The sequence below is a fragment of the Dromaius novaehollandiae genome, chromosome 20, assembly GCF_036370855.1.
Source record: "Dromaius novaehollandiae isolate bDroNov1 chromosome 20, bDroNov1.hap1, whole genome shotgun sequence".
Taxonomy (NCBI): Eukaryota; Metazoa; Chordata; class Aves; order Casuariiformes; family Dromaiidae; genus Dromaius; species Dromaius novaehollandiae.
In genome coordinates, this window is record NC_088117.1 from 3,517,577 (window position 1) to 3,541,202 (window position 23,626).

A 23,626-nucleotide genomic window follows, 5' to 3' on the forward strand; every position below is an offset into this window, starting at 1 on the left:
TAGCGCCATTTGATTGGATGAAAACAAAGTGTCCTAGTAACCGTCGCAATGACTCCGCAGCAGGCGCTGGGCGGTGGCTCGCCCGGCCGCCTATTCCCGCAGCCGTATGCGCACTTTGCGCTGCGTAGGCGCGGCAGCTCGTCCTCGCTGCGGAGGGGGGCGGTCTCCTGCGGAAACCCTGGCCGGCCGTTTCCCCCGCGTGTCTCGGGGCACCCGCCACCACTCGCCGCAGCGCCGGCCTCCGCTTCTCGGGGGGCGGGGGGGGGCCTCCCTCTCCCGTCCCCGCCGCCACCGCCTTCCCCCGCTCTCCGCTGGCCGGAGGCGCTGCAGAGGCGCTGTGGGGGCAGGGAGCCCGTGTGCGCAGGCGCGGGCTGCGGCGCCTTTCTAGCACTTTCTGGCGCGCAGCCGCCTGAGGCAGCGGGGTTGGGCGGCCGTTGCCGTGACAACCGCGCTCAACACAGGGGCGGGCGGGAAGGGGTTAGGCCGGGGCACGGCCTGCGGCAAAGCGAGCCACGGGGGGATGCTCAGCCTTCTGCTTCGGGATGCTGAAAGTGTGCGTGGGCTGAGGAGGAGCTGGGGGGGGGGCGCTTTACCACACCCCTTCCGTGCAGGAAGGCCCTGCCCTGCGAGCGGTGGGAGGCTGGGAGAGTGCTCCTGAGAGATGGTGGTCCCTCACCGGCCTCAAGGTGAGCAGCTCTGGGTGCAGGCCCCAGCTCTGGTCTTGTCTCTTAAAGAGCAGGCATGGTTCAGGCACCAAGGCTCAGGTGAGTTGAAAACTATGAGGCATGGCCCTATTACATTTCTCATGTAATACACGAGGTATGAACACACGAATGAATATGATAAGCAAGTTGACAAAATACCATGCAGACTAATGCAGGGCTCAAGTGGTGTCTGCCTTTTATAGAGTGAGCAGAACAGTGCTGTACTAGGCGACATCTCTATCTTCAGCTGGATGCTCATGTTCGAGCCCTGTTATTAGGCAGTCGAGCATCCCAAGCTGATTAAATGTCTTTACTTAGCTTTTCTCCGTCTCTTGTTCTGCAGGACTGTCCATCTTCTACAGTCCAACTTTGTTAGCGCGTTCTTGCGTAGACCATCTATTGGTCATAGCTTCTACAGAATGCAGCACGATTGTTGTTTTAGCAGAGCCTTTGTGACTATGTATGTTCATTAGGATGCCAGCAAGGTCTGCAAGTTCTAGCATCTCTTATTGTTTCATAATGTAGCTACAACTTGAAAGAGACTCCTAATTGGGTTCTGCAAACCTGGCTCATCTCAAACTGGTGCCTTGATGTGGGAGTGGACTGAGGCAAAAGCAGCAGTTGACCTCAATCCTTTTTACATGGAGTGCATTGAGCTGGGTCTCTGTATCATTCCGGCTTTTGTGTAAGACAGAGCTACATTACGACTTGCATACATACAATGATCTGTGCTTGGATAACAACCCAACCATTTCTGTGACTGGGTCAGCTGGGGAGGTGAGCAGAGGAAGAATAACATCGGGAAGATTTTTGATGGAAATAGAACAGCCTTTGGTGGTTGGCCTAATACATGGGTGTTGGTGATTGCTGTTTCTAGCATGTAAACAAAATAGCTCCCAACGATGTTGGAAAGAGCCCAGGAGCATCCAGAGGAGCCCCAGAGGCACCTGGACCACCCCCAGAGACCCTAGGAAGAGCCCTAGAGCATCTGGAGTAACCTGGGAGTCTCAGGCAGTCTCGAGAGGCTCTAGGAGAGCCCTTTAACAGTCTCAGAGATGCCCAGACAGTCCCTGAGGACCTAGGAAGACACACTGGCATACTGCTTGTCCTCCACATTAGAAGCCAGCATGTAGGAGGTTTATGCAATTTACTCGGAGATAGCTGAGTCATGCAAAGACATTTGGGTCCAGATTTATCCCACCTAATTTTAAACATTGAATTGAATAGCTAGCTCTGGGCTGTATGCACACCAGATTTGGTGGAGAATGTTATTCAGCCCACTCCAGCTCTGAATTGCCCCCTGACAACACCTTTCTCTCTCTGGTGTCTATAAAGGTGGGATGGGTGACCAGATCCAAAACTTCAGTGTTTTATTCAAGTATCAAAGGTAGCTGGGGTGAATCTGAACCAGACGTGCTCAGATTTCATACAAGTGTGTAATAATAAAGACAGCTTTTCCTCCAGGATGTGATACAGTATTTTCATCTTCAAACAGAGTAACGTTTAGTCTTGCCTGTGTTTTGCTGCTTGCAGTGTTCTACTGTCTAGGAAAGTAGATTCAGCATAAATTCTCAGAAAAGCCTACTCAGAACAGCATTAGTAAGCTTCTGCGCTCTTGAAGCCCTAGACAGCGCTGTCTGTTAAAGAGCAGGGGGAGCCATTGCAGGATGAGTAGGAGATTTGCCTGTTCAAGTGTTGCTGTGTTTCATGCAGATACAGTGTTTTTTTTCCAGCCTGGGCCAGAAGGGGAAGGACTGTGCATCACTGACAAAGATCTGTTTCCTCACTTTATTAGAAATCATGAGCTTCTGTAGCCTGTGCCTCTGACAGCTTGTGCTTGTGGTTCAACCCTCACTGCCTTTAATGTTTGTGAAGCTGTTCTGTAATGTGTAGAGTGACAAATGGTTGCCATCCCAGCATTCCTAGTGGCAGCAAAAAAGAAGTGGAAATGTCCTGCTCAGTTAGGACTTCCGATATCTATCTCCAAAATGCTATGCAGTGTCACATGCAGCAGTGCGGGTGATAATACCCTGCGTGATGGCTGAAACTTAGCTTCTGTGATTGAATCTGCAGAGGTTTCACTGGGAGGATCTGCGGGTTAGGAGGCATTTCGTATTCACCCTAAATGTATTTTTGGTAATGCTATCCCAGTCAGTGGGTACTTTTCTGCCTAGCTGCGTCCAGATCCGCAGCAAATGAGAATTCTGTTTTAAATATTTTTGCATTTTTTTTTTAAATTAAAATAAAACACTAGTATTTCTAAGCTCTCTGTGAGGAGGAATACAGCCAAGCTGCAAAGAGTCTCTATGGGAAGCTGCTGGAGCTGCAGATCATCAGCCCTGTGACTTCTAATGGTGTGGCAGCCCAGCAACCTAATTAGTGTGTACCAGAAGGTGAGCTGGCAAGTAACAAGGCAGATTTCTGCCAGAACCACATCTTACATGAAGCATTCCTTCAAAGGCACACCATCTGCACAAAACACTGGCAATTGGGCAAATTCTAAGAGAAAAAATAATTTCAGATTTCTTGGCCCTGGTGGAACAAAATGCTGAAGTGCATTTCTAAATGTTGGTGGTTTCGTGGGCAGGCTGCACAGAGGAGTTCCTGCAGATTCCCTGGGCGGGAGAGTGGAGGGCAGTTGGGAAGAATGCAGGATAACAGGGAGGAGAACAGCTAGCCCAAACTAGGGAGGAACATGTCTCACACGTTATGTCTTTTGTTGAAGGCATCTGTTTTATTTGGTATTTGATTTTTTAGAGGCTCTTTCCTCAAACCTTGTTGTAAGTGACAAGCAAGGAGACTTCAGCACCTCATTCATTTAGCTGCCTCTGAATTTTCCATCCTTAAGTTTGTTTTATGAATTAGTGGCTGTAACAGGGATATTAGAAAACATTAGGAGCTGCTATTACCAGGCCAAGTCCCTAGGTGTAATCCAGAGGAAGTCATGGTAGTGAAGTAAGAGCTCAGGTTGGAAGTTGAATTTCTGTTTTTTGAACTATAAGTTATTTTTTAACTTTTTATTGTAATTTTCTTTGCAGCTTTTAGCAGGGGATGAAAAAAGATTTTGCTGTGAATACACTCAATTTGAGCACAACAGGGGGATACCTTCTTTAACTTTATGAGTATTATTTGTTCCCCTTTTACTGGATCACTGTTCTGTTGTGGGCAATAGGGTATAAAGAGATCATCTTTCCCCTTGGCACGTAGGCAGACAATGGCTTTAATTCTTGTGTTGATATATAACCAGCAAGACAGCAGTCTGTGTCTTTGGAATAGTGTCCTTATTTAAACTGAGACTAGTATTTGGGGTTGGGATGGTGGTGGGACTGTCAGGAGTCCAAACAGAAATCACGAACAAATTCCATTTATATAGGTAAAATCTGAAGCTCCGTGTTCAACAGAGGGACGTTGCAGAATGAATGCAGGTGGAAGCCTGCTTCCAGAACTGAAGAGCTTTCAGCACTGGGGCTGCTCCAGATATATGGTAAAACTCAAGTATGACATGGGCATGTGCAGACCTTTGGTCATTCTAGTCTTTCTCTCCAATTGTTATTCCTAAGGATAAGCAATATTTGTTTTCAAGAAATTACTGCATTGCTGCCGAGAGATTCTGATTCTCATGGATCTGCTGAGGAAGCACTTGAACGTGAGGGGCTGTTCCCAAAGCCTGGTGAGTGAGAGGGAGGATTCATGGTGAAAGGAATAGGAACAGCTGAATGGGATCATGCCACGAGACTGTCTGGGCCAGCACCTTGTCTGTAATGACCAGTAGCAGATGCCAAAGACGAACAGGGCAAACGTACATGTATGTGGTGGGTGGTTCAGGAAATTCTTTAGCCCCATGCAAGTATCCTGTTTAATAGCCTCGATTAATTTTTTTCTTATGAATTTGTCTAATCACCTTTTGCAGCTATGTAAGCTTTTGGTGTAAACAATCTCTTGTAATAATGACCTCCATGGTTTAACCATAGCTATGTGGAAAAAGAGCTCCTACCATTTGGTTTGATGATTTCCACTGAGTCCCTCAGTTCAAAAGGAGGCTGTGGGCCTGTTACTTCAAAGCTTGCACTCAAAAGAGGTTTAAGCATTGTCAGTGATTACTGTGAAACAGAATATAATGCTAAAACAGGTTCATCATTAACTGGCACCATTCAATTTGTATCTTCTTCATGTTTGAAACCAGTGAACTTTGAACACTTTTCCCATAACATTTCCCTTGTCCAGTTCCACAGCTTCACTGCTGTACATTGTCCAGAGATAAACACTACAGGCGTCACCTTCATTCATGCAGGACAGCTACTCCTCAGAGACAATTTCGACAGAGAAGTGATGACTAATTCAATCATGAGGTGGGCATATGGTGACACCCCCTGCTGTGAACAAAAATAAGCTTTCTTTCACACAAAAGTTGATTTTATCATTCCTCTGTCTTTCTCAGAGCCTCCTCTACTTCATTGTCAGGGCAGTCCTTTTCCTTTTTGGGATTATTCTCCCCCTGGTTTCCAAAAGATCCTTCTTCCAAGTCACCTGTGCACGTGCTGCTGCTCATCTCCCTGCTTAGAAGCCTTCTTCCAGTAATGCCAATGCTTCTTAAATTACTGCTAAGAGCTGCTTTCACATCTCACACAGAGAGAGCATCCATTCTGCAGTGTCTTGCATCGGTGTCCACATCATAGGTCTCCTTGTCAAGTTTCAAGACAAGCCCACTTCCTACCTACTAGTTGGGTAAAAATGGTATTAGTGATTTCCTAAGGCTAAGGTGCTGTCCAGCAAGCCTCCCTCTTGTGACTAAACCCTGTCATTACACACTCTGGGGAGTAGGAGCTTGTTTTCAGTGTTTTTCTGACTTGAACAGGAGTCCTGAAAGTACTCTACTGCAAGAAGTCTCTCTGAATGTCTGATGTAGAAGGGCATAGTGGAAACCGGGTCAAGCCTGCATAGTCTCTACTGTGTGCTAGTAGACATTGCAGAAATTGGGCGTGCTACACTTGCAAAACACCAAAACGCTGATTTTTCTGGATTTGATGGCATTATGAAAGGACTTTTTGGAGAGAGCTGTGGCAAATATTGGGGTTTTACTGATCCCAGGTTTCAGTCAGGTTCGTTCTATTGATAGCATTTTCATCTACTTCCGTGTGTTCTGAATTAGCTCGTGAAGTAGGAGTGATAGTCCACGAGGTAGGATATAAACATCATATGGCTTCCTGTTTCTCTGGAAGATATTCAGATACATGATCAGAGGCATGGTATAAGAACAAAATAAAAAATATACTGATAGATCTCTAAATCCAGCCATCCTAAAAGTCATTCCTCTCATGTCCTGCTGGATTTGCTCCACCAGTTGGTGTGTGTTTCAAGTGATTTCACTATTATTTATAATAACAGCCCCAAACAGTTTCATGAGTTCAAGTACTGCAGTACTTGGTGCGGTACATTGATTCTACACTTTGTATTTCAGAGACCTTCCCTTGACCACTGAACTGGAAATCTTCATAGACAGGACAATATCTGGAAGAGAGAAAGAGTTACAGTCAGTGCATTACCAGTGGGAAGCTGAAGCTTACCCATTATGGCAAATTTTGCAAAGTTCTGGAGGCACACAGTTCTCCTTGACCTTCTCATGACTCACCAAGATCACCTAGGAAGTCCGTGACAGTGCTTTGGAGTGACTCCAGCTCGAAATCCCAGTACAGTGGTGCATCTGTAAGTGTTCTGTGAAATACCTGTATCTCAAAAGTAGCACTTCATCTACAGGCAAGTAGTGAGAGGAAAGTTAGGACTCAGCTTAGGATGCTCTCTTATGACCCCAGGGGGTTTGATGCCTCAGAACAGGGAGAAAAAACCCAGCTCTGCTCCTGTGGTGGTGGCTTTGGCACTGCAGAGCTGTGCTGCAGGCAATGTACCGTTATTTCTCTCCATTTGTATGGGAATTCATTGGCTGCCCATAGAGGTCCATAAAAGTCGCTCACAACCGAAGACCGAGAACAACTCAAAAAACTATGCAAAAAAAATCTGTAAAAGGGGCCTGGTGGTGCAGTCTGGTTGGGATGTACTGGCTGGGAACCATGACACTTTGGAAATGGTATAAACTGGAAGAAAGACAAGGTGTCAATATACTACTACAAACATGCTGATATGAAATTTAGGCCAGTCTAGACAGCAGCAGGTCAGCTAACCTGTTGTGTTTCTGGAACTAAAATAGATAAACTTCTCTCTGATGTCAGTTTTTATGTCAAATACTTTTGATTTCTTTCTTACTGATACTTGCTGACAGCCACAGAACTGCAATTACGTGTGAACAGACATTATCTGCTAGAAGATCTTCTTCACAGTTTACCCCGGAGTGAGAAAGGAAGGAGCTATGCATAAAAACACTAGATTTGTGAACAGTTAGAAAATCCTCAATATTAATCGTTTCCACAGTAAAATACTGCATTGTTACCAAAGGGTTTCAAACATCTTTGTTTCAAAGCAAATGAGCTGATCTAAAAATCTCCTTTAAGTAGATTTCTGCTGTACAGGTAATCTGGGGATTAGTTCTGCAAACTTGTACAGTACTGACACGAAGGAGCTGCTTCTGTAGAGAGCTGGGAGAAAAGAATGTGTCTTCCTAGGTTCCCAATTTTGTTACTTTTTTACCTTTTTATGACTAAAAACATACTTAAAGGCTTTTAGAGTACAACCCAGCTCAACATTTAACAAGTATATCTGTAAGTGCTTTTTTTTCCTGTCGGATAGGAAGAGAATTAAATGTATCTGCAATGCTACATATTCCCTCCAAGACCCATACACCTGGGAATGCTGGCCCCTGGGGGACTGCAGCTTGGGATGGGCAGCACAGCCATTATATGAGAACAAATGTGCCTACCCCCTTCTGATACCACCTGTATGCCTGCAGTAGGCCTGCAGCAGAAGACTAAGCAGAAAGCAGCAGTGGCAGTATTTGAAAGAGTGATGGGAAAAGAGGGAGCAGAGCTGCTACCTGTGATGAGTGGACCACTAGGGGAAAGGAATTCTAGCTGTCAAAACGTCTCACTGTGTCTTTGCTAAGAAGAGCAACAGATTGTCTTTCAGCTCAAGAGTTTAGGATCTGTTCTAAACTAAGCAGATGTGGGTCGTGTTCACATCTCAGAGCAGTAGCTTGATGTGGAATGGTGGCTGCAAGTGTCACGGATTTAATGGGGCAAGTTATGGCTATCCATGTGTGCTGTCACTGTGTGAGGCAAGAGTGAAGTGTCAGGAACATGTGCTGAGCTTCTCGCCCCATTGCTCATTTGTTACCTGAGCAAATCCCAGAGTTTCTGAACAAGAGTTTGGAGAAGTTACACCCAGCATCCCTTCTCTTGGACCCTGGGATCTAGTATCCAAAATCAAGGCGATACAATGACTGAGCCAGCCAGAACACCTGGAGTCCTGGTGCTCCTGGCATCTCACTGGCTTATTTCCACTTCTGACAGTGGTAGGATCCTTCTCAGTGTGGAATCCCACAGGTCTCCTATGTGCTGACAGATCCCAGAGCCAGCGCCCTGTTTAATGATAGCATTTCCAGATGTGGGAGGAATTAAAGTCTCAGGAATTTTCCTGATACCACTGACTCCCTGACAACCTCAGGCTTTTTCTATGCAGGCCTGCCTGAATGCCTCCTGCCTTCTTCAGACAGTTCAAGTAAAGAACACATCAAAGATGCTGACATGTCTCATTAACTGGATACCAACAGACATTATCTGAAGTCATTTGCTGCCTGCCTACCAGTGGGAAGAGACTGCCTTCAGGGAGTCTCACTGTGTACCCCAAAAGTACACAGCATAACAGCTCTTGAGTAAACAGAGGCAAAATGAGCATCCCCCATCCTCCTCACTGAAACACTTTGTATTCACAGTAAAACCCCCACTTTGATCCCTCGCCAAGAATAACATAGACAGGCTATTAAAATATCTTTTTAATAACATGATATAATTAAAAATATCTAATGTGCAACTCAAATTAATATGAAGCTTGTTTAAATCTGCTTCCGCACCCCTCCAAACTTGACTGACAAGTTCCAAATCTTCATTAAATGGCTTGAAAATTTATGAGTACACCCACCAAAATTATGAATGGGAGTTCCTGTACGTAAGTTAGGAGCACAAAGGATTAATAACCAGGTTTGAATGTATTTGGGCACCATGATAGCTTTAAAGATCCTACAAGGCACATCACTGCATCTATAAGCAATTAAACATGGTTAAAGTAGTCTGAAATGAGTTGGAGGCACTCATCCCTTCGGCTTTTAACAGAGCTTATGTATTTAAGTCACTCAAACTATCTGAGAAATGAACTCTAAATTCTTTAGTAAGCATTTAAAAAAAGTATTCATCAGAATCTGTCCCTTTTCTTCACAATAACACTGGGAACTTGTACTGCACCTCATGTGTTAGATGAGCAGAGCAGACCAGAGGAGCTAGAATGACTGCTAAGTCTCAGAGGAATCCTGAGTATTGGATTATAAGGTAACTTTGGTCACAGTCTAACACAGAAGTCATTGCACTGACAACTGGGAAATTCACCTTCTGTTCTTGGGTCTGCTGTTCTCTAAAGGGCAGTATTAGACGAAATACTTCACCTTCCAGAGTCAGCATGACAGGCAGTTTAGTGCAACTGAATGAACTGGTGAACCTCAGCCAAGCGTGTCCCCAGATTTAGCAAATATGAGATAAAATGCGTTAATTTGACCCCTGATAAAAGAGTTTAAGTTGACAAGTGTAATCTGGAGTTACCACGGCTTAGCTGAGAGACAGGAGCTCAGTTGTGTATCTTTGCCTTTTGTTTCTCCTTTGGTGCTCGGCGCATTTTCTGCAGTTGCGGAGCAGAGATACTTAATACACACTTTCAGAGTTGCTGCCACAGGAAGGTGTTGATCTCCACCAGGGCCTCTGCATGCTACTGTAACACTGATAACGCTGATAGCAGTACCATTACCACCAAACAAGGACCGTTGCTTTTGGAGGATTATCACTCAGTAGGAGCATTCCCTGGAAGGGAGGCTGGCATGCATACTGTCACTACGATGGAAAAACAGATCAGCAGCAGCAGGAAAAAAGTATTTGCTTTTTTTCTCTAGAACAGGGAAGCAAGTTAGCTGTTATATGCTGATTGTATTTTAAGGCAGTTTCAATCTTCATTACTGGAGACATTGCAGGAATCTTCTCTTTTGTAGTCAGAGGAGAGACAGAGCACCTTTTCCAGAAAAGATCTCTCTTGACTGGATAAGATTATTCAATATTAACTCTACAGTAGTGCTTATGGCCTGTTCAAGGGTATGGTTCCATTGTGTGAACACTAGTAATCTTAGTTGCAGCCCAAGCAAGATCTGTGCAAGCTGATCATTTGGAGAACGTATAGCTTGCCACCCACTGGGAATCTCAGGCTTCCTACAGAGCAAGATCTCTTGTCTCTACCTACAGTAGTGCAAGTGCTAGCAGGTTGAAATAAGGCACTGAGGTTCTGAAGTCTTGTAGGAAAATCCCTTGCATCTTCCACTGAGGTACACCTGTGTGTTTTCTATTTGTACGTTGTTAACTGCCCTCTCACAAGAGCATCCAGTCCTGGAATAACAGTCAGTTGTCATCAAAAACACTGCTGTTCCTGTTACTGAAGCTGTTTTCCTTGACCATCACTCGGTATGAAATGCGCATGAAAGAGCCAGTGAGCAGCACAACAAAGAGGATGAGGAGCAAAGACCAGACCCCTGGTTCAATCCCCTTGAGGAAGCTTGGGTTGTCCTGGGGGATGGTGTTGGTCAGACTCAGCAGGTACCCAAGAGTCCAGCCAGATGATATGTCACCAATCTATTGAAATAAAAAGGAGGAGAGGTCAGAAAAGAAGCAGACAGTGGAGCCTAAGTCTGGACCCCAGCTGTGTTTCTGTGCACAGGCCTAAAGCCTAACATAGTTAATTTGAGATTGATCCAAGGATTAGGCTTGAAATCTCAAGAGAGCAGGCTCTCCCACTGTCAGGGTCCTGAGCACACTAACAGGCCTTAATTGCCCTGACTAGCTTCACCTGGGGCCTCCACCCATGCACCCTCTGCCCCTTGGCCAGGGAGCTCCATTTATGCTCAGGCCTGGGCAGTCAGATCTTCTTTGGGCTATGCTGTAGATGCACCTGCACCTGCACCTGCACTTCTTCTAGGGTCTCAGCTTACTGTTTTTCCTGAATATGTTGTTGGTAGCTTTGCCTCTGTCCCTGTCTCCTGAATGGACCTCAGATCAATGTTGTAAGTAGTTTATCTCTGGCTGTTCCTGAGTGGACTCCTTGGGTGGACCCTGAACCTGACTCTTACCTTGCCTTCTATGGATAGTAGATAGAACCAGTATTACCAGTGTGGCCATATTCAGAAAGTATGGGACTGTGCCTTTGTCAGTGAGCGGAGAGGAAGTTTGGGAACAGGCTTTCTTTGCTTTTGTGAAGGAAAAGAGTTAAAAAGACCTGCATCAAATCCCCCTTTCCTTAGGGGTTCCAGATCTTGAAGCCAGTTTTAGTGCTGCCTCCTCCAGTTACAAACTCTCACTGGTATGAAGTTGATTGCAGAGAGACAGAGTAGGATTTCTTGGCTCAGGAAATAATATCAGCCTTCTGTCCTTAGCATTAAGTAGTAAGTAAGCTATCTTTTCCCTACCTTTGGTCACAAACTTTTAAAGATGATATTGCTTTCAAATGAGATTTTTGACCCATCTGTTTTTCAGTGGAGACAAGTAGGATCTTTATCTCTTTGACATTAGCTTCTTGATCATTAGAACTGTAAATTTATTTTATGACAATATCTTGCTGGAGAAACCCAGTTGCTTAGGGCTTGGGGGGGGACAGTCTGGCTTTTCTCAAACCACCCTCCCTCACAAGAATACAACACCAAAGGTAACTGACCTTCTCCTGGAACTCAGTCCGAACAGAGCTGTGAAAGTCAAACGTGTATCCCTCTGTACTCAGATGAAAGATGAGGGTGGACGCAGCACAGTAATCAACAAGTGTATCCAGACTTGTCTGAGATTCCTTGACTAGCTGGTGTCATTTCCAAAAGAAGATGGAAGGGAAAGAAAAAAAAATCAGCAGCTTAATTTCAGGCCTGATTAAAACCCATCATGTCCTGCTCTGGGACTGACTGCAGGGCTGGAGGAGAAGCGTTTGTGTGTCCTGTGCAGACTGAGGCTGTGCTTCCCCACATCCACTGGGCTGTTGTCTGAGAGTCACCATCACCTCTCAGTGTCTTTGTTCCCATCTCATTAAAAGATCAGGCAGTTCCAGGAGCAGCAGAACTGACAACCCACTCTCCTACAGTTGTCCTGCAGGTGAACTCCTTGGTATGATTCTCTGCTCTCTAATTAGGTTGAGCTGATGCTGCAACCTTTATCTCATCAGGAACACTAAGATCTTTCTCTTCTATCCAGAAAAGAAAGCTTTAGGCCTTGCTACCCCATTATCAAACCCTGTAGAGAATGGCCAATTTGGATGTTACTGTGGAAGGGATAGTCAGTGTAAGCTCAAATGAGGGTGACTTCATAAGTTGCCAAGCTAGGAAAAGAACTTCCATTTCCCCCATCGTTCAGTCTCCATGGGCCCAAGTGAAATGGGAGAATCCCTAGACCCTGAGCAGATGCGTTCCTTGCACATAGGAAGAATAAGGTGATGTATAAGCCAGACTAGGCAGGCTGCTTCTCTGTCCCTAATATGCAGTAAAAAGTACTTGTGGCTTTTCATTTAATTGAGTCCAGGTGTTAGCAACAGCTGGGATTTGAGAGGAAGGGAAATAAGTAGAGCCTGTTTCCTCAAAGTTTAAAAAAAAAAAAAAAATCCAAATTTTTCCCCTGAGGGGATTAGTAATTTACAGCTCTGTCAGCTGGAGCCACATGACCTTTTACAACTAGACTGTTTGTTGCTTTGCTTTATCCCTGCACACTAAGTTATTTCATATTTACCTCTTCGACAGACATTCCACAAAGCTTGTTGACTGCCTGACTCAAATCAGGAGAGGGTACACTCTCTCTCAGGAAGTCCAGGGCCTCAGAAATCACCTACAACAGCAGCAGAAATAATCATCAGGTTGGACTGCACTTGGCATGCTTCCACACAGTGTGTAAGGGAATGTAAGTGGCAATAGCCATGGGGCATGTTTCCAGGATGTCCTTTCTATGGGTGTTTGGTGGTTACAGTGCTTCTGATGGGTACTGGGAAAACAAGCAGGATCAGTTCCCATCTGAAGGTGGAAACTGGACTGTTTCTTGCTTGAATACAGCAGCCTTCCTGGCCCTGTCTGGATGTTAAGTAGGCTAGTCCTTATGCTCCTTAGTACTATATCCTTGGGATGCTCTTGGCAACAGAAAATTGTGATTTCTGTAATTCCTTCCTCTGCATCCCTTCTGTGAAACATGCAGTGTGCTCTAGGATCTTGAGCTGGTCCTGACTTAACATCCCAATGACTTTGAACACTAGATCCATCCTTTCATATATAAGGACACTTGTGGTAGAACATCCTCAGATGTTTGCTCAGAAAGGGGCAGAGGGTCTTTAGCTTCACCACAGACTTGGCATGGGAAGAGATGCTCAGTGCAGGACTCCTGCCTGCTGTGATGCTGCTGGCTCACGTGAGCTCCATTATGGCTCTGCATGCCCCAAACCTTATCTCACAGACAGACATTGCTGACACATGGGATCAGAGTGTCCTACCACAGTTATTGGTGGGAAACCTGGGGTGCCCATTTGAACAGTTGTGTGCTGAGGGGGGAGAAGGCAGGACTGCATGTCTACAGCAGTAGCACTGTGTATTCAGCACTAGCCAGAGCACTGGCACTTCTGGCTAGCAGAGGGTACAGCTTGGCTGGTCCCACTACACTTATGAATGACCAAACTGGTCCAGTTTCATGAGCTTTTCATGCCAATTCCTTATCCCAGTGAGAACCCACCAGAAACCTGGTCCAGGGGGGCTTGAAAACACTGCTGAGAGAATGCTTGAAGAAGCTGCAGGAAGAAGAGGAGTTGAGCAGCCTTTGCATAAGCCTCCTGCAGGCAGTAGAATTGCTGGAGCCGGTGATGTTGAACATGTCTTCAGGGCTGGGGATGTCCAATGTGTCACTGCTGATAGCACAAGGCCCAGCGTGCACTGAATGCCATTGCACCTCCTGGGAGTAGGTGAGGGGCCAGCAAGGGTTAGATATAGTTTTCACATTTCTCTGATCCTAGAGGGACATAATAAAATGGAGACAGGTGGCAAGAGAGGAGACCCAAGAGAGATCTGCCCAAGGCTTTATAAAAGAAAATGAAATATAGCACAATGAAAAAACAGGTTTCTTTTTTTTGTTTGTTTGCTTTCTTCCTGACATGACAATGTCATGATTGAGCAGGCAGGTTGTAAAAGGTTTGCAAAAACCTTATCTAAACTGTTCAACTGTAAGGCCTAGACCTCTGGGGCAGCATGGTCCCAGCTCCCACTGTGTTCAGGGCAGGCTGCAAGGACTGGGCCTGCTGTTGGAGGATGAGAAGTCGCAGCCTGTAGGAGTCCTGGCCCTGTCTGATTCCCTGTCAGGCCAGAAATACAATTTCAATGTAGAGGCTGTTCTGGTCTGCCTTCCAGACAGACATTCAATTCCTGTTTTGTCTATATTCACAAGTCTGGTCACTGAATTTCTGGGGAATTCAGTGTTTTGTGATGCTTCAGTCCTCATGCTCCCTGGTAGCTATGGTGACCCAGGTGGCATGCAGCTTCCTAATCCTCTCTTCCTGAGTAGCTCTTTGCCCACGGAGCCACGCAGGTTGGAGGAAACCCCCCAAGAATTAGCATTTCTCATCCCTAGGGATTCCCTGTAATATAATTGTGAAGTGGTTCTCCATGCGAGTCTCAGATAGGGGGCTGTTCCCTAGAGAAAGGTGTGGTTGGAGCAGGTTTATGGGGAGGCAAGTGGGAGGGGGGGTGAATTCATTTATGAGTTCATTTTTGAAAAATTCAGTTTTGGTGGGGACCAAAATGATTCATGACTTCGCATCAGATCCAGCCAACCCTCTATGCCCCCCCCCACCCTCCCCCAAACAAAAAAGGTTGGAAGAATTGAAACACTTGCATATTTTCAAAATGAAATATTACTGCTTTAAAGACTGTCTCAAAGTTAAAGTTGGCAAAGGACAGAAATACCCCAAACCAGGTCCCAGCTGGTTCCCAGGTCCTGCTGTTTAGGCTTCCCTTGTAGAATGGAGGAGCAGTTCAGAGGAGCCAAGGGAAGTGTTTGCCTCTCTCTGCTATGAAGGTGGTCTTAGCACCTCTGGAGACCAATTTTATGCTCATATGCATTAAGTAGTGAGCCAAATAGAGCCTGCAAATAAGAAACTGGAATGGGTGCCTTTGTGTCTGCTTAGAGGACATCGATTCAGGCATGGAGAGCATCTGATGCACTGGTCTTTTAGGTGCATACAAACACCCTCAATTAAAGATGGTCACTGTTTCACCTATTACCAGCTACACCAACTCTTGCCTTATGCTACTGTCATTTGGTGCAGGGGGTGGACATTGTATCCAGGAAACCTGCAGATGCCAGCAGCAGATACTCACTTGTATGAGCATGGAGAGCAGCCTGCTGCGGAGCTGGTCTGTGCCATGGCAGGGGCACTGCTGAGTGTATACCTTATGTGTTTGTCCATACAGCTGCAGCCTCACTCCTTCTGGTGCCCGGTTCTTTTCTTCCATCTTGGAAGTGAGCTGTGCTGAGGTTCCTCCCAAGGACAGAACTCCTGCCATCCCCTTTGTGGAGGAGACCAGCTGTCCTCGCCAGTCGTACTGACCCAAAGAGAAACAGAGAGGTCAGTTCTTAAGACTTTTGTATCTGACTGTGACTCAGATGCAGGTCATGGTCAGATACAGGCATTACTGCACAGAGAGAGAAAGCAGCTTTCTGGTGCAGTACAGTCCAACTTCTATTTCCCCACAGGGCACAAGGATGCTGAACTGGTGGCTTTGGAGGGAGCAGAGGAGAGCCACTGTATAAGCACTGCCATCTGTGCAGAGAGCTTCCCACAGCCAGTGAGAGCAAACAGTACAGAGTTCACCACCTCAGTGGGCTGTTCAAGGCAGTGGTCTCTGCAGGTAGGAACAGGGGAAAGATGAGAGGATGGGGGGAGTGGGAGGGAGGTTGCCAGGTGCGTAGATACGGGCTTCAGGTGCTGCCTTAATGCCAAAGTGATCCTTCTGTCAGAAGAATCCTGTGGTTTCATCTCCCACAGTCTTGCAGAACTGATTTTGGCAATGCTGAAGTTAGCAGTAGAGGCAGGAAAGTTTATCTTACTGCAGATGTAAATACTCTGTGCCTGGACTGGGGGGTTTGTGCTGTTGCCAGTGGTGGTAGTAGTTGCCTGACTGATGCACACTTGCTGCTTGTTCTCAAAACTGCTTTTTAATCCCCTGCTATGGAGTAACTCAGCTGCTGCTGTCTAACCCTCCTTTATTTGGCACTTTGAGACCTCACTGAGACCTTTTGGCTTGAGAAACTGTGGATGGAGCAAAGAAAATGAAATGTATTCTTTTTCTTAAGTGAGCTCTTTCTGAATACTGACCAGGCACCCTATGCTGGGGATACTGTCTCACCACTGCCTCAACGAGAGGAACGTTTGAGGGCTTTTGCTTTGGCAGCAAAGGACTCATGTCCACCATTCACAGGACGTCTCCTGGGACAGCTGGACTCAGGTGACAGTCTCATGGCATCCCTGCAGACATAGCAGCAATGCCTGTTACACAGTGGTTCTGAGCTAGAACCAAAGGGGCTTGGGGCAATGGAGTTCTTGCTTTAAGCACCAGGGCTAGGCTATGTAAAGTTATCTGTGTTTGAATGTCCCAGATATGTTGTCCAGAAAACCTCAGATCAGTTACAGCAACAGCATGACCATATCCTGTGTTAGAGGTTTGGTACTTCAACCGGGTTTTAACCATGTAGTCTCATGTCCACCAGCCAGCTGGTGTTTGATATAACCTGCCTTCTTTGAAAGTCAGTGGAAGCTCTGCTTAAGCGTTGTTCAAAGCGCAGAGCTATAAAATCCCTCTGCATGTCGCTGTTGTTGGTTGATAATGGGAGTCCCTCAGCTCAGCTCTGTACTCCCCAGGGAAGGATTCCCCTTTACCTTGATGAAGTTCTCCAGAACGTAATTAACAGCAGCCCACTTGAATGCTTCCTCGTCCAGGCTGGACAGGATTTGCGCCCCCTGAAAGTCAAAGGGGGATGACTTCAGGGCTACAGTCAGGGCCGCAAGGAGAGCATCAGAGAGGGTGGGATGGGTGAGGCTAGACAGAAAAGGAAAAGAAACACATTTATTGTTACAGGGTCCCACCAGGAGCAGCCTGCAGTGGGTGCAGCAGCAGGACTTCTGCTATGTTCCCCACTTTGGGTAAGAGTACAGCGAGACGCAATGAAAATTCTGCTCCCACTGCCTCTTCCCACTCCCCTCACACAGCGCTGGGGGCAAGCACAGCCTGGGCAACAAAAATCTGTAAGGGTGATTGAGCAGCTGGGCTGCCATTTGGGAATTTGGGAGCCTTGAGTACAGATCCCTCTGCCACTGCAGGATCCTGTGGCCCCGCCCCACTGATCCGGCCCCTCCAGATGTTATTTTTCCCCACTGTCTAACAGGAGATGGAGAGGTCCTGGTAATAAGGTAAGTGAGAACAGGGTCCAAAGAAGTCTGTGTGATAAAGTGGAGCTTCCCACCACAGCTCCCAGCCTGCTGACAAGAACCACCACTGCAAACCCATGCAGGTTGTCACATAAACTGAAAACACTTCAGCTTCCAAACTGACAGATGTTGTCCCAAGCCCTAGTTGTGAAGGAGACTTTACACAGATTGGTAGCAGTAGCAAGCCTGTCATCCTCATGGCTGTCTGGGGGGATGGTATGGACACAGCTGTGCTGTACTCCCCCTGTGTGCACAGGGAACTGAGGAAGGTTTACCTGACCAGTGGATTGGGGATGAAACGCGCTGCAGAACAGACAGGGTGAGATTCATTTACAGAATGATCCACATGACGTGTGCTGATCTCTGCGTGTGGGTTTGCAACATTCACTCACTTCAGCTGCCTCATGCTGGCAGTTGCTCCCAAGTAGAGAGGCGTTTGGCTGTGCTGCTCTGCTGGGATCTCTCTCTGGGCCCAGTGCAAGCATGGCTTCAAACTCTTCCCTACTTTCTGAGAATCTGAGTAGTTGGAGACTCCAGGACCTAAGGATTAGGGGAAAGAATGAAATATCCTATGGGAACATGTGGGAGAAAGGTGAGAGCAGTTACCAAAGAAATTAAGCATGCCCCGAAGGACAGCAAAGACACGACCTGTCACAGGCAGAACAAAGGAGTTATTTCAGTGGACTAGTAGCCATTCTGCTAAAACACGGCACTGGGAGCAAAACAGCAAATATATGTAAATCCTAAATCACACTCTGAGAATTCTAGCTGTGCTGCTAAGATATCCTATAGATGACTGCATATGACAGCTCTTACAGCTGAGGCTGTCTCAACCCACAGAAGTGTGGCTTTCACCACAGTAAAAGATAAGCAAAAGGACATACTGACATAGAGATGAAACTTGTGCATCAGCTGCCTCTTACAGCCACTTCCTCATGTGTTGGCAGAGGTGGTTTCTGAACCCCATGCCTGCAAACAGGGTGCCTCTGCTCTAGAGGAAGCTGATACTGCATTGAGAGGAGCTGTGTGCAAGTTCTGACTCATGTTTCCAGCAAGATTCAATGGTTTTTTAAATCTTTTTGAACTGCTACCCATATAGGGCCTTGCTTCCTCCTCCTCTGGCCCACTCATCTTCCTGGCTGTATGACTACCTCACCGCATACCTTGCTCTCCTGGGCCCTGAACAGAGCTGAGCTGCAGCTTGCCTCTGGCTACTCGAAGACTAGCAAAAGTGGAATTTGAATCACCATTCCCAAGTCCTTGTCTGCTGTCTAAGGCCCAACCATGCTTTTCCCTCCAGCTTCATTCCAGTTGCCACAGTTCTCTGCTGGCCCACATTGCCACGCAGACTGAGGACTGCTGCTTGCATCTGGGAAAGATACTTGCTTGGATGTCTTGTCACTGCTGATGACAGTGCTGCAGGTTCAAGTAAGTATTCAAACACTGAACTACAAGTGTAATTTTTAACACAGCAAGCGAAGATACCAAATGGCAGCAGTTGAAGGATACGTACAAGGTTTTAGGGAACAGTTATTGCATCCCCTGTATGTGGCTGGTATTGTTTACAGTCTGTGAGAGCACAAGCCCCCTTCTCTGCTCGCTGTGTGGCTGCCCTCCCACAGCACACTGATACTGAAAGTTCAGGGTTTCCCAGCATCTTGCTATAATCATGTTTCAACATCAAAGCAAGATTGTGAGATAGGGAAGAAAAACCCCAAGCATTAATGCATGAACCCTGTTTAGCTGGCTCTGGCAGGACTCAACTGACTCAAACCAGTGAGGAAGACCCCAGCATTCTCTTAAACTGGACACCTAAAAGCACAGCCTGGCACTGTACTGTGGGGCCCAGCTGTGGCATGTCAAGCTGAACTCACACTTGTGCAGCTGAACCTCACATAGGAGGCCAGAGGCTTCACATCTCTGTTGTTGTGGAGCTACAACACTTACTGCCCAGATAACAGTCAGGAGGAGGAGAAGGTTACTAGGAGTCCTCCTCTGTGGCCAGACTTGTCTCCATTGCTGTTCACCATCTCCTTTGGGTGAGAGGCTCAGCAGCCTTGGTTCTGCCACTGGTGCATGTGGACATCAGCACAGCCCCATCCCCTCTGTGTCCTTCCCTGCCCATAGCAGGTTAGTAAAACTTTCATCTGCTACTGCAGAATGCCCTGACATCCAGCTGTGTATAGCTAGCACTACCCATGTTCAGAAGGCCTATGCTGCAGAATGCCCTGACATCCAGCTGTATATAGCTAGCACTACCCATGTTCAGAAGGCCTATGCTGAAAATGTGCAGGCTGCACTTAACTGTTGTCATCATCTCAGTCTGCAGCTAGATGATACAGGACTCAAAAACTACAGAGATGGGCCATACGCAACTCTTTTGGTTTCCAGGCATCCCATGCCAGTCCCATAGACCTCCCAAACAGAATCAGGCATCTTACCTTGCACAGTACAGGAGCTGCATTCCCTGATCACCCCGGTGTTGTTTGCTTTGTTGGCACTCCACTGGTAGATGAACAGGATGGTGTGGGATGAGCCAGCATCCAGAACGATGCCATACTGGAAAACCCCAAAAGCATTATAGCTAAACACCACTGAACGTACACTGCTTTGTTATTGCAGGGTTACTCAGCGTTACACAAGTACTCTGGGAAACCCATGTGCCCACACTGCAGTATTTGAGTTAGCTTTTTAAATTCAAAGAAAGGATGAAGCCAGAAGATAATGTGGATTTGCTGTAAACCATCTGCATTGCTGAATACATGTGAGGAGCAGCAGGAGTGGAGAAAGTGCCACTCTTCAGTGGCAGCTGCTGGACATGCTCTATAGCAGTTCCTGAAACCGTGCAAGGGGTTTCCATTGAGAGCTGAGCCATCTGAAGCACAGGAGAAACAGGTCCTAAATAAGTGGGAGACAATACTATACAGGCTTTCTGCTAACTCTGGGACTCGAGCTGCTGCTGGATTGGTTTGCTAAAGAAAAGACATTTGAGGAGGAAGCAGAGGGCTGTGGCTGGCTCTTGCTTCTGAGAAGCTCAAGAAACTTGCATGTCTGAAGCCCCACTGCAGAGACAGTGTGACGCAGATTAGGTTCGCCCCGATGCATGCCATTGGAGCCACAGTGTACTCAGGCAGAGCAGCATATATGCTGTCCAACACAGCAATCCCACAGAGACCAAGATAACGTCTCAGCAAAACTGGCAACGACCAGCATGAGATTTCTCAGCAGCTTGTCTGCTGAGAGCGACTCTTCCCTAGTGCCTAGCACTGAGGCTGAAGACTTTCTCACTTTTTGCAGCCCAGCGTGTGGAGTCAGAAATGAGAGGCCACGAGGGTACTCCACAGCATAGCTTGGCTGTTATGAATGTCCCCACTCTCAAAATGGCCTTCCTCTCAGGAGACCTTTTCCCCTTTCTACCCCCATTACATGACACCAAACTAGGACATCTCCCACACAGAGAGAAAGGAAACTTGGGAGATCTGGGAGGTATGTGGTTCTGCATGACCTAAGTTGTATCTTGCACAGCAAAATTTGTAACTGTGACCGAGTGGAGGAGAAACATCCTCAGAGGTTGGTGTTAACATGGTGGGAAGGGTTTAGCACTAGACAGCCTGGCTGCAGCCTCCAAGTGCAACTGGCTTCCTCCTTCCTTCCTGGGAGTGCTCTCAGCTCCCCCAGACATGCACTCCAACTCCCAGGCCAGGAACTGGTGTGACTGGAGCCTGAGCAGAAATGCGGAAGGAGGACGAAGCTCCCTGCCTGAGCCTGCTGGCATCCTCCTACACAAGTGACAGCTCATATTTCTCGCAGGGACATGTCAGCTGCTGCAGAAGAGGAAGAAATGAGTGATCTTGGCGGAGAAACTCAGATTTTTTCCTGCCTCACAAAATGAGAGACTGCTGTTGGGAGCAAAAAGGAGGAGAAGACCGCATTTATGCCACAAATTAACATCAGGGAAGGACACAGACCTTGATGTTATTTTGGGTGCACAGAGTGTGGAGCAATAAGGATTTTTTTAATGCAGTTCTGTTTCTGAGCAGAGTGTGGGGGGTGGGGAGCATTGCTAAAAATCATAGGTTAACCTACTTCTGTTCAAGTAAACCACAGCATGCAATTGACCTCACCTCAGCAGCTTTGCATCAAGAGGCATAAGCAGATAGGGATTAACCCCTGGATCACTGGGCAGATCCAAACTGCTGCATAGAGCAGGTTGGCTCTTCATTAAAAATCAAAAGTGGAAGGGACGGAAAAGAAGTAAGCATAAAGATTTTTTTAAGGACAGAAGCAGTTCACGGCCATTTAAACCACTGGTCCCTTGCTGCTCTGGGGCAGTTCCTGAAACAGGCTACCTCCCGTACTCAGCCTGCAGTGAGTGCCTCTGCTGATCAGTGGACAACATTCAGCCTGTGCTTTTCTTGGCCAGCTGAACACCTGATATCAAATGGGCTGGTTCGTTTTCAGTTTGAAAAACTACAGCATTTTGAAGGAGACTAACCCATCCTCACAGCCTTGTGCTAGTCCCCTTCTCAGCTTGTTGATTTGGGCTAGTAAGTCACTTGGTAGTACAATGAATGTAAAAAGCAACAAAGCACAACAGTTTTTTGTTTAAATGTCAGGCACCAGGGATAAGCTCAAGGAAACAGGCAACTTCTACTTAAGAAGAAACCTTATTAGGCAAGGATAATGCCCTCTGCTTATTGCCCCACTTCACCCCAGAGTTGGCTGGGATTGACCCTGCCTGAGAGAGATGACCTTACCTTGGTCCCGAGAGGGGTGGTGGGCACATCTTTAGTGGAGACACAAAGTAGCACGATGCCCGTCAGTCCTGCCACGATCACCAGCCAGGGGGGAAGGAGTTCGCGCCAAGACATGAAGCACTTTCTCCTTTTTCTGAAAAGTCAAAGAGGAAGCAGTGGAGCAGCAAATGCAAAGTCTGCAACTGACAGTGGTTGCTTCTTACAGTCTTTAAAAAGAGGAGGAAGGCGGGGCCAGGGCCAGGCTCTGGCATCAACCCAGCCCCAAGCCACACGACCATGAAAAGCGCGTGGGCCAAGCTGTGATGTGTCAGGCAATTCTCCCTTCCACTGTCCACACAATAAATAAAACTGAGGCTTGGTGCTGATTCCAGGGTTAGTTTTGCAAAAACATCAGTAGAGCCTCGAAACTGCTCCAGGCAATAGTGTTGAGGTAAACAGAAATGTGAGGTTAACTCATCTGTTTAATAAGCAGAAAGCAGACAAACTCATCTGTTTGGTATTCTGAGCTTGGCAGAGTGAGGAAGAATGCCAAAATTAGAAGTGGGAAACTCCTTCTAGGTAGAATTACTTTTCATCTGAGGGCCATGCTCAGCTCCATTGTGGACCTGGGGCACTTCTCTGCAAGCAAACACTCCTCTAGGCTGGGAGAGAGAGTTGGCACTCTGCTGATTTCCTTCATATTACTCTTACCATCTCATTTACATTCAGGTGGCAACTGGGACAGGAAAACAGTTGCATTTCTGGGCTTCCACACACAAGAGACCTTGGCTGGCTTGGTCCTTGCCATGGGTCCTGTTAGTGTGGCAGGGCTTTCCCTGGAAGGCAGCGGGGGCTGCTCAGGTGTTTTTGGCTGCAGGATGACCAATATCAGCCTAGGTGCCTATATGCCTCTTCTCTGTCAATCTCTTTCTGGAAGATAATGCCCAGACTTTACAAAAGAGGCACCCACTTCCTCCTTTCACATGCCAAAAGCAAAAGTCCCCAAAACCAGAATTTCGGAAGAAAAATCTGCTAGGAAGGAGAGGTATTTGTTGCATGCTGTCTCCGTTTCCCAGTGATTGAGTCTAGTAATAAAAGTGCAACTCCTGTAAAGAAACATTTTAATTTCTGCTATCTAGACTGTTTATTGGCAAGGTGTGATGGTGGCATCTTGTCCCCATAGCCAGCAGAGGATTTCACTAGTCGGGCCTCCATCTACAGAATTAGAGGGATGACACGTTCTTGGTGCAAAGATGTGCATCTCTCAGCCTTACAGTATTTTTAAGGAAAGTGCCAGGGATGCCTTCATCTTCCTGCAGTGCAGTCAGACTCCTGCTTAGGTTTTGCTGGTCCATAGCTCAAATGCCTGTGCACATGAGGGCTGTTTACACTGGCCCGAGCCAAGGCAGCAGCTTAGGGTTTGTTTACATTTGGGCTGATAATGCTCCACTTCGCAATGAGGACACCAATTAAATTGCCTGAGCGCTGACGATCCTCCTCCCTCTC

The 23,626-nt window shown here is 46.9% G+C and overlaps 1 protein-coding gene and 1 long non-coding RNA gene across 5 annotated transcripts; one reads left to right on the forward strand and one right to left on the reverse strand.

Annotated features, from left to right (window-relative positions):
- The first annotated feature begins 615 nt into the window (after positions 1 to 615).
- Positions 616 to 23,245, forward strand: LOC112991368 (uncharacterized). 3 transcript variants are annotated; one of them, XR_003261279.2, is made up of 8 exons: positions 616 to 764; positions 4,078 to 4,188; positions 4,288 to 4,374; positions 6,163 to 6,407; positions 15,370 to 15,524; positions 15,653 to 15,807; positions 18,685 to 18,812; positions 20,007 to 23,245. It is a non-coding gene; the product is annotated as an uncharacterized LOC112991368 (long non-coding RNA). The 3 variants fall into 3 exon arrangements; XR_003261280.2 differs by lacking the exon at positions 6,163 to 6,407; XR_003261281.2 differs by lacking the exons at positions 4,288 to 4,374; positions 6,163 to 6,407.
- LOC112991366 (ectonucleoside triphosphate diphosphohydrolase 2-like) lies at positions 8,629 to 22,269 on the reverse strand. 2 transcript variants are annotated; one of them, XM_064523625.1, is made up of 9 exons: positions 22,142 to 22,269; positions 19,826 to 19,943; positions 17,777 to 17,924; positions 16,836 to 16,916; positions 15,277 to 15,501; positions 13,640 to 13,912; positions 12,656 to 12,751; positions 11,607 to 11,741; positions 8,629 to 10,531 (listed from the first exon to the last, which is right to left on the reverse strand). In XM_064523625.1, exons 2-9 carry the CDS (start codon positions 19,846 to 19,848, stop codon positions 10,301 to 10,303), a joined length of 1,212 nt encoding a protein of 403 aa, XP_064379695.1. In that variant the 5' UTR covers positions 19,849 to 19,943; positions 22,142 to 22,269; the 3' UTR covers positions 8,629 to 10,300. The 2 variants fall into 2 exon arrangements, with proteins under 2 accessions (XP_064379695.1, XP_025969596.2); XM_026113811.2 differs by having other exon boundaries at positions 16,836 to 16,995; positions 22,142 to 22,263.
- Positions 23,246 to 23,626: the final 381 nt, after the last annotated feature.